Below are 13,026 nucleotides of genomic sequence, written 5' to 3'. Positions count from 1 at the left end.
CTGACTTGCAGAGAGAGCGCTTCAAGGCTGCAGGAGTCCCCAGCCTTTCCGCTGACCTGCCAGTCTGAGTGCCTGAAGTGAATCTCTCTCTCTTGTCTGTCTGTCTATCCATTCTCACACTGGATCTGCTTCTCGAGAGAACCCTGACTAAGGCAGTCTCTGCAGCCTGCACATCACCAACTGAAAGCAGAGCAGTGCCAATTACAGATGCTCTTCCCTTCATCAGCCGGGCAGACGTTAAGAACAGCCGGCTGGCAGGGGGGTTGAAGGCTTCACCAGCCATTGCCGGTAGATTACGACCTTTCTTCAAGGAGACCTTGGGCATCGATTGAGATTAAAAATACACAGGCCCTTTGACCCAGACACTTCACTCTTTGAGATATCTCCCACAGAGAGAGAGGCAGGAGGAGTACACAGAGACATAAATCTGTTCAATAGTGCACTGTTTGCAAGAAGCCCGTCCCTGGGGCGGATGGCTGGAGCCGAGGTGGCTCATCCCTGCGGTGGGATGCTGTCCAGGAAGGGTGAGGATCGCCCTACCAGGCGAGCCAGAGGGAGCCCTAAGAAATAGCTCTGCTGGGTGAGAAAAACACGGTGTCGAAATCTGTGTGTGACACCATCCAGTTTAAGGGAACAAATACTGGGGGTGGGGTGGGGGGAGGACTATATGTTTCTGTGTGTTGAGGGGGAGAGAGAACCCTGAATCTACCCTGAATATATTTAGAATGGTGCGTGTGGTGCGTTACTAATATGCTCACGAAGTATGGAAGGGCAAGTGGGATTGTGAATCGGAGAGCCCTGGGAAGGCGGAGGCTTGGGGGCTGGGGGAGGAAGAGAGAAGTGGGGCAAGCAGAAAGGGTGCTGATACAAGACAGGAGTGCAAGCACGTTTGTCTATATGTCTGTGTGCACACACAGACACATACCCGTCTACATTGGTACAGGTGCGTGTACGTATATGCGTGTGCACATATAAATATGCCCGTATGTATTCATATGTATGTCTGCATGTATTTGTCTACCCAGGCATAGCTATATGGCCACACGAATAAAGTACAACACCACACCCATTGCCATTGACTGAGTCAATGCCAACCCCTGGCAGCGCCGTGCGCTACAGAGCAGAACTGCTCCCTGGCGTGTTCTTGGCTGTAGTCTTCGTGGAAGCAGATGGCCCAGCCTGTTTTGCACACCACTGATGGGTAGGCTTGAACAAGTAATCTTCAGGCTGGTTGTTGAGAGTAAACTTAAACAAAAATAAGTCTTTCTCTCCTTCCCTGCCCTCATCCTGCCCAAAACAACAACAACAACAACAACAACAACAACAACAACAACACCTGGGAAACTAGCACCTGAAACTCTATTTTATCTCTCTGCAGTTCACACACAATCTTTCCACTGTGGCTCACACAGCCTGTCACCTCCTCTTCCTCTGGGAGCCTGGGGTAGAGGGCAGTTGGCCACTGGCTGAGCCCTGGCCTCAGGTCCCCTCTGTGGGAGGAGTACAGCCAGCAGGCTCCCTCTGGGCAGGATGCAGGTCTGAAGCACCCCCGGGTGACCTTTGATGCGGGGCGGGCAGTGGGGTAGGGCCAGCTCGCTTACCCTCACCCTGATGACGTTGACTTCCACGAGGAGCAGCATGCCGTAAAGGACCACCAGCAGCCCGGTGAGGCAGAAGCGCAGCTGCGAGAAGCCGATGGCGTGGTCGTAGAACTTGACAAACTTGATGGTCTTGGTGATGAAGGCCAGGGTCCAGTAGACCAGCAGGGCTGCAGAGGACAGATGGGAGAACACGGAGGATGAGTGTGCTCACGCTCTGGAGTGTGTCCGCTCATGTGGGTGTGCAAGTTCGTGGGGGGCGGGGGGAGAAGAGAACACGAGTGTGCCGCGAGGGAGGGGTGAGTGGAACAACCCTGTGTGTAGGGGGAGGGTGCACACTTTTGAGTAAGGGGGTGCGTGCGCCTGTGGAAATAGTGCATAGCTTTGAGACAATGCACAAGCACTCCTGATGGGCAACTTCCAAAACCGCAGTCAGCTGCCGAATCCAGCCGGTGAGCCAGCCTTCTCTTCACGAGAAGGAACAATGGGGGCCTTCCCTTTGGGGCGCACTGAAGCGATAGGCCAGTCCGCACTTTATACCATCCTCTCATTTATCCCTTACAGTAACCTTCAGAGGGGAGCATTGCTGTCCCCCTCAAAGTCACGAAGCCTGGGCTGACCTAATGTTGGCGCCCAGGAGCATCCATTCCATGGCACAATGGTCTCCTCGTGGGACTCCCAAACCGAGGAGATCTTAAAGGTCCTTAAATCCAGCTCTTCCCCTTTACAGATGAGGGCCCTGAGGCCTAAGTTAGAGACTGCAAGGGTGAGAGCCCAGGTCCTGGTCTCCCAGGCCAGAGCCCACCACAGAATAGTGATGCTTCCCCCCACCCAGAGGGTGGGGGGAGGCTGGGAAAGGGTGGGGACGCAGAAACAGTGCTCTTCAGAACTGTGCAGCCATGCAGTGTACAGGTGACAGTTGGGGCCCCAAAGCCAGGCACACCTGGGCTCCGATCCTGTGACTGAATAGCTGTGTGGCCTTGAGGAAGTCATTTAACCCATCTAGGTCTTAGGTGTTCCGTCCATTAATTGGGGATAATAACAGTGACTAGTGTGACCTCGTATGGCAAACATTTAGCACAGGGAGTCTGGCACGCGGTGGGTGCTCGGCAGACATTAGCTGTGAATATTTTCATTACCTCTAGGTCTCATACCTATACCTCCCTACTTATCGCTAAGCCAGTCACCCATTCACCCACCCACCTATCCATCCACCCACTCATCCATCCATGCATCTTGTTCTCTACCTTCCCATTGCCCCAGCCCACCCCTGCCACATGCCACTATCAACTCAGAACCACAAAAGACCAAAAACACAAACCCAACCCCCGGCCATCAAATCAATTCTGTCTCTGAGCAACTTTACACAGGGTTTCCAGGAGCGTGAATCCTCACCAGAGCAGCCAGCCTCATCTTTCTCCAATGGAGTGACTGGTGATTTGAACCACTGACCTTGGGGTTAGCAACAGCACCTAATTAAGTGCTCCTTTAGGAGATTCTTTAGAAGCCTTGGTGGCACTGTGGTTAAGCAATGGGCTGCGAACCTCAAGGTTGATGGTTGTCTGCTCCTGCAATGAGTCTTTTCCAGTCTTGGAAACCCTGAGGAACCGAGAAACTCTGTTCTCTAGGGGCGATGCGAGTGGAAATGGACACAACAGTAGTAGGGCGAGGGGCTTCTGAGAGGCCTTAGGAGCCCCAGAAGGTGCTGCTGTTTTTATTTTGTTTCGTTTTAGGGGAAGCTTCAGCACCTGGAGCTCCTGGCCACGTTACTCTCTAAAGCCATATGCAAAGAAGGCCAGCCTATGTCCCTTCCAGCTCCTCTCTAGCCTGACCACAGCAAGGGAGGGAGACTCTCCGAGGTGGCTTTGGATGTGAATGCCTTGGGGACTGAACTGGAGCCAGCCTTAGCCTTGTCCTAGGCTAGAAACCAAGTCAATACATTGAGTCTCTCCCTATGGTCAGGGCTGAGCCCCGTGGGCCTGGATGCCGTCTTCAGGTCCCTGGGCATTAGGACAGGGAGGCAGAAGCCCTCTGGATTGGGACAACGTCCCCCAGCTTGTTCTGATTTCCAGGTCACAAGAAATTCCATAGCTGGAACGTCATCCCCTGTCTCTGCACCTCCAACCTCCTACTCTCCTAGACAGAGTTAACCTTGGCCTTGAGAGCCTGTGTAGCCCGTAGAGAGGACCAAGTGCTGAGTCAAGACTTGACACTGTGCCTCACCTAGTCCTGCCCCTGACGCTGACCACATGTGGTCTGAGCTGATCTTCATAACAACCCTGTGGTTTAGGCAGGGGCTTGCTATTCTTGCCCAGATGGGGAAGCCATGTGTCTAAGGTCACATGGGGAGTTCGTGGTGGGCCCAGAACCCAGCCTCTGGGCCATTGCCACAGTCTCATCCTACAGGGCGGGGGCTGAGCAGACACTCCCACTCAGCAAAAGCTTAGTGGTTGCATGCGAGAGGAGAAATGGGAAGGAAGTGCTTCGAGGCAAGGGCTGTGGATGAACGCTAAGCCCTGAATGTTCACGGCTGCTCCTCCTCCCCTCCGTGCCTCTCTGAGCCCCACATCCGTGCATCCCCAACGTCTGTCCCTCTTGTTGTTGTTGTTAGGTGCCATCAGTCGCTTCTGACCTGTAGCGACCCTATTGCAAGAGAACACTGCCTGGTCCCAGGAGGGGCATCCTTGCAATGGTTCTGATGCCTGACCATGTCAGTCCATCTCCCTGCAGGCCTTCCTCGTGGTCACTGTCCCCTTCTTTTCCCATGCAGGATGATGCCCTTCTCCAGGAACTGATCTCTCCTAACAACATGTCTAAAATGTCAGATGAAATCTCGCCATCCTTGCCTTGAAGGTGCACTCTGGCCGGACTTCTTCCAAGGTGGATTTGTTTGTCCTTTTGGCAGTTCGAGGTACTTTTCTGTCCATCTCACCTCCTCACTATTTTGAATCCCCTCACTTCTCTCCAACTCCGTGGTGCTGAGTTCAGTCCACCGTCCTCTCTCCCCTGGGCCACCTAGCGAGCCTTCTCACTGGTGGCCCACCTTCCCTTCTCCCTCCTCCTCCACCCTGGCCTCCCCAAAGCATGAACATGGTCATGCTGAGAGTCCTCGGTGGCTTCTCTGCTCCCTCCTGCTCTCATTGCTGTCCTCCCAGGTTTTCTGCCGCATCTTGCGCTTCCCGCCCCGGGACCTTTTGCATGTGCTGTTTGATCTTCCTGCAGCTGGCCTCCCTCCTCCTCTCAGTTAATTCCCATCCACCCTTGAGTTCTCCACTCAAGCATGCCTTTCTCATGGATCATGTTCTTGACCTCCTCTGGGACTCTGGTTCTTCTGTGGGATCATGGAAGCCGTGGTGTCATTTATCTTTCCATGGGACCAAACAGCAGCCTCTCAGCGAGCCAGCTGCTCCCTCAACATCCACCCACAGCTCAATCAGCTGTGCTCATTCCATGTGATCTGGGATTGTCTGTGCTATGGAGCCTCTAAGAGGAAGATAACTCTGGCAAAAGAGAATGAAGGGAGGGAGTCCTTGCTCCTAGGAGCTAGGCAGTCTAATTAGGGTGGTCATTTGTGCTCTGGGGAGAGAGAATGACGGGCCTGCTGGAGAAAGTGAAATGAACTTGTCAGATGCCCGAAGTGTTTCTGGGGTGCCTGTCAGTCAGACCTGGTGGTTTAGGAGGGGTTCCCTGCCGTGAGGACCTGCTTCAGAAGCAGCTCTCTGAAGCAAGCACTTAAGATGTTAAAATCCCCTCTCTGGACCTGCACTCCACCCACCCTTCCCAGGGGCTCTGAGGTGCAGGGGCTACCCAGGGGAAGCGTGATGGGGTCTCCTTACCAGACCTGGGGGAACACCCACACCCCTCATGATACCATGCTGTTGCTGGTCTCGCACTGAGGGTTCTGACTGGATGGCAGGTGCGGCTGTGATGGCTAAAAACCAGTCTGACTTAAAGACACACCGTCTGAACTCAGTCCAACGGACAGATGTGCAGCCTGACCCCAAACATGAGGCTGGTCCCCACACTCGGAGGCAGGCCAACACTTCAACGCACCGCGTCAGAGATGCTGAAGAGCTCCATTGGGTGACAGACTCCCAGAGCTCTAAACCCACCTCTGCCCCTTTCTTCCCTAGCTGAGCGGCCCATGGCACGTTCCTTAGCCGCTGCTCTAGAGAGTGGACTGGCAGCGGCTCCTGCTTCACCAGGCGGGAAGGCGTACCTGCACGAACACAACTGCAATGCTTTGGCCAGTGCCTGACTCGGGAGTGTTTCCCATGATCATTTTACCCCTCGGCACCTCCGTGTCGACTTCAGTAAAATGGGGGTGATAACAGGACCCACAGTCCATGCGATGCAGTCACTTTACTAAGGAGCCTAGGACAGAGCCTGGCACACCACATAGGGATTAGGGTGGTTTCTGCCTGGGGCCCCGGGCACAAGCATCAGCAGTTCTAGTTGGGCACATCTCCTGACTCTCCTTTGCCAACTTCCCCCTGGATTGCTCTCTAAAGGTTGGCAGACCACAGGATCTGTTCCTGGGACCGCTCTCTGCATGAAACTGAGCCAGTCAAACTTCAGATGTTCCTTACAAGCTGCCCCAGTGAGACTTCTGGATGTGGATGCTAGCTCCCTGAATGTCCAACGGGCATATCTAACTGCCCACAACGCTTGACTTGGCTGTCTCAGTGCCTGGCAAACTCAGCTGATGCACAGCAGGACAGCTGGTTCGCTTCTCCCCTCTTCACAGCCTGCTCCTCCCAGGGCTTTGGCCGAGGAAATTACTGTGCCAGCACTCACCGGGGTGGGTGCTTGGGATCCTAGTTCAGGAGTCTATCTGGCTCCTCTGCTGGCCCCAACTCCCTCTCCTACCAATTGTCTTCTCACTCACTTGGCTCCACCCATCAGCTTGTAAGCTCCACTTTGGAGCACCTCGTAGGGTAGGTTCTCTGTAAGTGATAACTAAAGAAATGAAGGAAGGTACCCACCCCTCCTCCCACCTCCCTCCAGCTGCCCTGCCAATACCGATTAGCAGCTTGGGGAAGTTGGAGGTCTCGATGTTGTGATAGTAGACCACAGAGGTGATGGCGGCCAAGAAGGCCATCCCAGCCGGCATGTACAGGTGGAGATGGCGGGAGTCAGTCACCCTGAAATGGGGGAGAGAGAGTGAGAGACAGGATATGGGATGGGCTGGAGTACCCAGATGGGCAGCCCAGGCCTCGTGCTGAGGGCTCAGAAAACAGCCAACCCTCCAGATTATGTCTAAAGTGCTGCTCCACGTACCGACAGGCCCACCAACCCCACACTCAGACATGTCTGTGGACTAAGGGCTCTGGAATCCAGGTGGTGGTGCTGTGAGGCGCAGAATTCGGGCTTTGGCATTCATGGCTTCTCACCCGTGTCCATGCCTACAGAACCTGGCATGGGGAAGCAAGTCTCAGCAATCACAGCCACAGCCTCTGTCCAGAAAGCAATTCTCTGGGAGCGAGCACAGCTGGGCGCCTCTCTCTCTGAGGCCCTGTTCACTGGAACTCACTTAGAGGCAGGCCTATTTAAAACCAACAGTCAGCACTGACACCCCTCCCCAGGCGGTGCGTGTGACTAATAATAGTCAGTATACTTCAGCACTGTTCTCAGCAGGGAGTCCCTGGTTGGCACCAACAACTAAGCACTTGGCTACTAACCAAAGGTTGGTAGTGTGAATCCACCCAGAGGCACTTTGAAGAAAAGCCTGGAGATACTTCTGAAGCCTCATGGCCATTGAAAACCCTATGGAGCGCATAGGGTGACCCCACGCCTCCATTGGCTCCCAGGCACGTAATGTATATTAATGCATTTAAATGACATGAATATACATAATACATATTAATGCATTTAAATTTCATAAGGCCCCTGGATGTCGCTGCTCTTCACTGCCATCGAGTCATGCTGACTCACAGCAACTCTACAGGACAGGGCAGACTGCGCCTTTGGGTGGGTTTCTGGAACTTGAACTTGAACTCCCAAGCCCAAGTGGATAGAGTCCCACTGGGAACAGATTTTCTCTGTCCTGTTCATGAGACAGTAATAGCGTAGGATGTGTCTTACATTAATCTCTTTTGAGATAGAAAAGAGATTATGTTAGTAAGTGACCGAGCAGAGACGGGAGAAGAGAGATGCGTACCAAGGAACCAAGGAATCGAAGCTGCTGAGACCAGGACCTTCACCCAAAGCTGATGGAGAGAGAAGCCTCCCCTAGAGCCGGCGCCTTGATGTGAGACGATGCACTCCTGTTAGGTAAAGCAAAGCCACCCACTGCAGTGCTCCTGTTAGAGCAGCGCTAGGTAACTAAGACCCCTCACTGAACTACACTGCTTTGGTTGTTCTGAATTCAGAGCATCACCCCCAGGAACAGGACTCCAGGGGAGACGGGAACGCTCCCCAGGTCTAAGATGCCTCCATGAATCACTGAATGAAGCTGACTTTGAAAATCACGGCCTTCGCCAGTCCCCTCTCCCACTTGCCTCCTCCACTTCACACCAGTTCCAGTCAGGTCTGCAGGCCCAAGTTTGGATGGACTGGGGGTGTCATATCTTGTGCCCAAGCCCTCCCCCTCTCTCGTCTGCACAGGGATGTGACTCACAGATGGACAGACAGGGGAGAAGTGATGACCTGCCCTTTGGGAGGGGATGGCCAATTGCCCTGAGCTGGAGAGGGCTGAGGTACAGGTGTACCCCCATAGAGGAGGGATGACTGGACAACAAGCAAGAGGGACACCTTCTGCAGGCCCCCAAGAATACTCTGGTGGGAGGCTTGGCTTCTCCCAGGGTGGTGCTACTCTGCACCCTAGCCATCCTCTCCACATGCAGCCAGGCAGGGAACCACCCACACGCATTTTACAGGGAGAGCAAGCAGTACAGCAAGGCAGGATGACTTGTCCAGAGTCCCCCAGCTGGCACCCAACAGAAGCCAGAGCAGATGACCTGGCCTCCCTGGCCCCCCTTCTCCAGAGGGAGGGTGTTTTCCTTTCTGTGATGCCGACTAATGAGAACCAAGTGAGGATTCCTGGTCAGAGGCCTCCAGAGGCGTCCCTCCCTCTCTAGCATTTGTGCTGCGGAGGTGGGTGAGGCGGGGTGAGGATGAGAGGCAGGCGTGGCACCTGCTAGTTACATGGCAGTGTGCCCTCTAGCCTTGCTGGTGTGGGGGACTTGGATAATTAGGAGTTTCTGCCACTCCAGGGAAAGTAGCTATCACAGATGACTGCCGAGGCCAGGATTCAGGGACACTAGCAAGGGTGACAGGATGGGAGGTATGGGGGCACTGGAAGCATCCCATCCCATCCTTCTGACCCTCTGCTGCAGGCGCCAGGGTCAGCAGGAGGGAAGCCTGAATGTGATCTGATACCAGTTCCGAGGGGCCTCTCATTGAGTTGATGCCGACGCATAGCGATCCCATGGGGCAGGGTAGAACTGCCTCTGTGAGTTTCCCAGACTGTTTCCCCGCAGAGCAGCTGGCTGGTGGTTTCAAACTGCACACCTTGGGGGTCGCAGCCAGATACATAACCACTATGCCACCAGGGATCCTTTCATAGTGGTAGCATCTCGGATATTCAAGCCAGATGTTCGTGCTTCCCCCTCCTTAGTGCCACCCACCTAACTGTCCATCCCTGAGCCCGCTTTGTTAGGGGGATGGCCTCTCCACTAGTGACACACCCCTTCCAGCTGCAGTTATTTCTCACCTAGACCACCAGCCTCCACCTCCGGATGTCTCCACTTCTAGCCTCACCCTGCCTCCAGCCTGCCCTGGCCTTGCCATTGCCCCTCTCCCTCCCTTCATCTCTGAGGTCCTCCCCAGAAAGTTGATTACATCCCTGATGATATCCCTCTTCTCTTCCAAATGGCTGGTCAGCTCAATCCAAACACTCAAAGTCCTCCCCAACCTGTCCGTGACCCAAGCCTGGCCCTCACTGCTCCCCCGTGTGTCTTCTGCCTCAGCAGCACCTGGCTGCTTTCCTCTGGGCCTTAGCACCCTCCCTCTAGCGCCTGCCTCTTGCTCTCTCTTGCTATCTCCAGGCCTGTCAGAACCCAAGTCATGCTTCCAGCTCAGCTCAGAATCTCCCTCAGCCCTGGAGCCTGTCCAACTCCCTAACCAGAACCCAGCCCGCCTTCCTCCCCCGCCCAGAGTATTTACTTAGAGCAGTTTTAGACTCCCAAGGACTCAGTAATTGAACATTGTCACTGTGAGTATGAAGATGAATAAGACCCAGACTCCAGCTTTGAGCTGATTCCTGATTCAGGGGGAGACACCTGGGCAAACAGACATTTCAACATCCAGTGTACTCCGAGCTCTGGCAGTGGCTTTGGGAGCAAGGTGTGAGGAGTTGTGTTCTCGGCCCACAGGGACAATGGTGTCACTTGGGGGCTGTGGACGGCTCCGAGTGACACTGTCAGTGGGGTTGACAACAAAATGACGCGCCATAAAATATTTTTGTGCAGTGTTTCAGCAAAAATTCATTATTTAAGAAGAAATAATATCCTTGTGTTAGTTGTTTTGTTAAACCCAGCTTACATGTATCAGTGTCCCTGTCTAAGGCTAGACGTCTACGGTGATTTACTTCTTGAATCTTGTAATGCACACCAGTCAGTGTTGTCATTCTGACCCAATTACTATGGTGCTTCCAATCGCGGGTGGCTTTGTCTGCACGCAATACAAAGACTCCGCGCTGTGTTCATTGCCACCAGTGTTTTCTGTCATTGCTGACTGTGTCAAATGTTCTGGCTTTTTAGGCACAGGATTGTGATAAGGAGGAGCTCTGGTGGCACTAGTTGTTACAAGTTGTGCTACTAACCTCAAGGTCAGCAGTTCGAAACCACCTGCTGCTCTGCCGGCTGGAAGAAAAACACGGCTTTCTAATCTCGTAAAGCATTACAGTCTTGGACACCCACAGAGGAAGTTCTAGTCTCTCTCTCCTTAAATTGGAATCAACTCAATGGCAGAGAGAGAGACTGTGGTAAGTAGTATTTGTCTATCAATAACTTTTTAGAGGATGATCAAAATCCGTTCTCATCTAATCGATTCTGATTTGAGACTATACATCTTTAAAGGAGCGGGCTGCCGCATCTTTTCCCCAAGGAGCAGCTGGTGGGTTTGAATTGCTGACCATACAGTCAGCAAGGCAAAGCCTAGCCCATGGTGGAAAGCAAAAACCCACAGCCACCATCATCAAGTCAGTTCCGATTTATAGTAACCATGTATCACAGAGTGAACCTGCCCCAGAGGGTTCCTAAGCCCATGAGTCTACACAGAAGCAAACAGGCCTGTCTCTGCTATCCCCCCATACCCCGCCCCACCCCACCCCACCCCCACCTCCTGCAGAGCAACTGCTTAACCACAGTACCTCCAGGGCTCTATTTAAAGGAACAGAAGGAGAAAAGAATGTAAAAGCTTCTGCTAAGTTATTAATTACATAGTTCAATGCAGAAGGGGTTTACAAAACAATTTTGTTGTTGATAGTCACATAATCTAAGAAATATTACATTTAAGCAATCTATAACTACATTTATAACACATCCTATGTTTCAATAGATAAGTGATACTGAGGATTCTGCATGGTCTGGTACAGGAGAGGGTCTGGGGGAGGTGGGGAGGTGGGGGTTGACACCATGTATGATCATACTGGGTGGCACCCATCTGGGTGACACTACTGCACTGGAAGGGTGGGCTTGAGGGAGAAGGAAGGCTGGGCATGAGGGTGACTGTGAGGAACCTGGTGACTGGCTAAGGAGCACCTTGTTACCACAGGGAATCAAGGAAGGGTTTAAAGCAGGAGTGAGTGATATGCTTAGATTTTTGGGGTGGGGCTGGGGGAAGGTTACTGCAGCAGCAAGTGGTAGAGCCTGGCACCATCTATGGAGCTGGGGCACTCTCGTGGGCTCTAGGATGACCACTGGGCCTTGGCATTCAGGCGTAAGTTCCTGCTACCCTCCTGGGCCTGGCTCTCACCTGTTTCCTTGCTGTGGTGCCCAGCACAATGCACCTGGCACTCACAAGGTTCTGAGTAAACGGTGCTAGGTTTATTGGTACAGGATGCTGGTTCATAGAACCCAGGTGAGCCGAGATGAGCCTGGGCCTTTCAGATAGTACCTGGGAGCAGAGCCCCGACAGCCACTCACCCGTCAGACAGGATGCCTTCGGCAATCTCACACACCAGGACAAAGAGCAACATGAAGGTCAGGATCCAGCGCAGGTTGTGCCCAGGGAAGTGGAGCCAGGTGCTGTGGTGGATGTGCACCTTGGAGCTCTGACTGCCCCATCCTGCAGGGAGGGACAATGATAGTGGGGCAGGCTTGGCCCACCTGGGGAGCGGGGCTGGAGCCTGAGAGGGCGTTTAGATCAACTGTGGGTTGTGGGGAAAATACACATTTGCACACTGGGCTTGAGGGTCCCCAAGGGATTCACATGAGGCCGGACCTGTGGCAGGCCTACCAGGGTTGGTATTTCATTGAATATGCAGGCCTTTCATGTAACAAGTCACCAGGTGAGCAAGCCATTGGGTTGCAAACGGAGGTGTGCATGCTAGCACAGATTCTGAAACACCTATGAGCCCAAGTCACATATGCTTCCTAGTTCACTCTAGTTGTTTGTCAATTACTCGTAAGCCTCTTTCTACAGTGCCTTTCTCTGTTTAACTTAACTCTGTGACAAGCTTCTCTTTGCTCTCAGCAACTGGATGTAATTACCAAACTCAAAAAACCAAACTCAGTGCTATCATGTCCAAGGGGACTGACTGATAGCCTTCCTATAGGACGGGGTAGAAGAGCCCACGGGAGTTTCCAAGACTAACTCTTTACCAGAGTGGAAAGCCCCGTCTTTAAGCCCCTTTTAATTAAAGAGGTTTAACAGGATTGGAGGAGGCGGGGGACACCCCCGTGAGTTGGCAGAATTGGCCAGCCTGGGGGTTTGGAGGTCTTGGAGAGTGGTGAGGAGGTGCGCACAATGGTCCCAGCAGGGGTGTCCGACTATGCAGAAGGCTTAGGGGGTTCCCGCTAGGATGAATGCACCAGCAAGTCAGGGTTACTCTCAGAGCCAGAGAAGTTGTGCAACCCGGAGCTGCTCCCAGTGAGGTCGCAGGGGAAAGGCGATCTAAGTCCTCCACTCCCATCTCTCCTCGCCCAGAGCGCGAGGGGCCCAGGACTGTCAGCGGTCACGGACCAAGGTCCGGCCTCCGGAGCGCAGACTGCGCTCCTCCCAGGACCCAGTTGTGACCCGCAGGGAGGGTGTCCTGGGGGTGGGGATGGGGGGAAGGGTGACCCCAGTCTTCAAGCTGCACTGCCAAGGACGCGGCCCGAACCCCTCCTGACCTTTCCAGAGTCCGGAGATCTCTGCCTTTCCCCATCCCCATCCCAGCTCCGGCCCCGGGATAGCAAAACTTGGGGTGGAGTGGGGGGGGGGG

General features: G+C 53.7%; 1 protein-coding gene across 1 annotated transcript in view; it reads right to left on the bottom strand.

Annotated features, from left to right (window-relative positions):
* The window catches only part of ABCC8 (ATP binding cassette subfamily C member 8), a 101,250-nt gene that overhangs the window by 85,889 nt on the left and 2,335 nt on the right, over window positions 1-13,026 (bottom strand). The window contains exons 3-5 of the mRNA XM_045291142.1: window positions 11,747-11,888; window positions 6,621-6,742; window positions 1,602-1,768 (exon numbers count right to left, since the gene is read on the bottom strand). Of these exons, the coding sequence (XP_045147077.1) occupies window positions 1,602-1,768; window positions 6,621-6,742; window positions 11,747-11,888 (431 nt within the window). The remainder of the gene's footprint in view (window positions 1-1,601; window positions 1,769-6,620; window positions 6,743-11,746; window positions 11,889-13,026) is intronic.

Source organism: Echinops telfairi, unplaced genomic scaffold (genome assembly GCF_000313985.2).
Source record: "Echinops telfairi isolate 266 unplaced genomic scaffold, ASM31398v2 ScPeMD7_60;HRSCAF=208, whole genome shotgun sequence".
Taxonomy (NCBI): Eukaryota; Metazoa; Chordata; class Mammalia; order Afrosoricida; family Tenrecidae; genus Echinops; species Echinops telfairi.
Note: the sequence above shows the minus strand (reverse complement) of the source record. Positions and strands in the feature narration are given on the sequence as shown.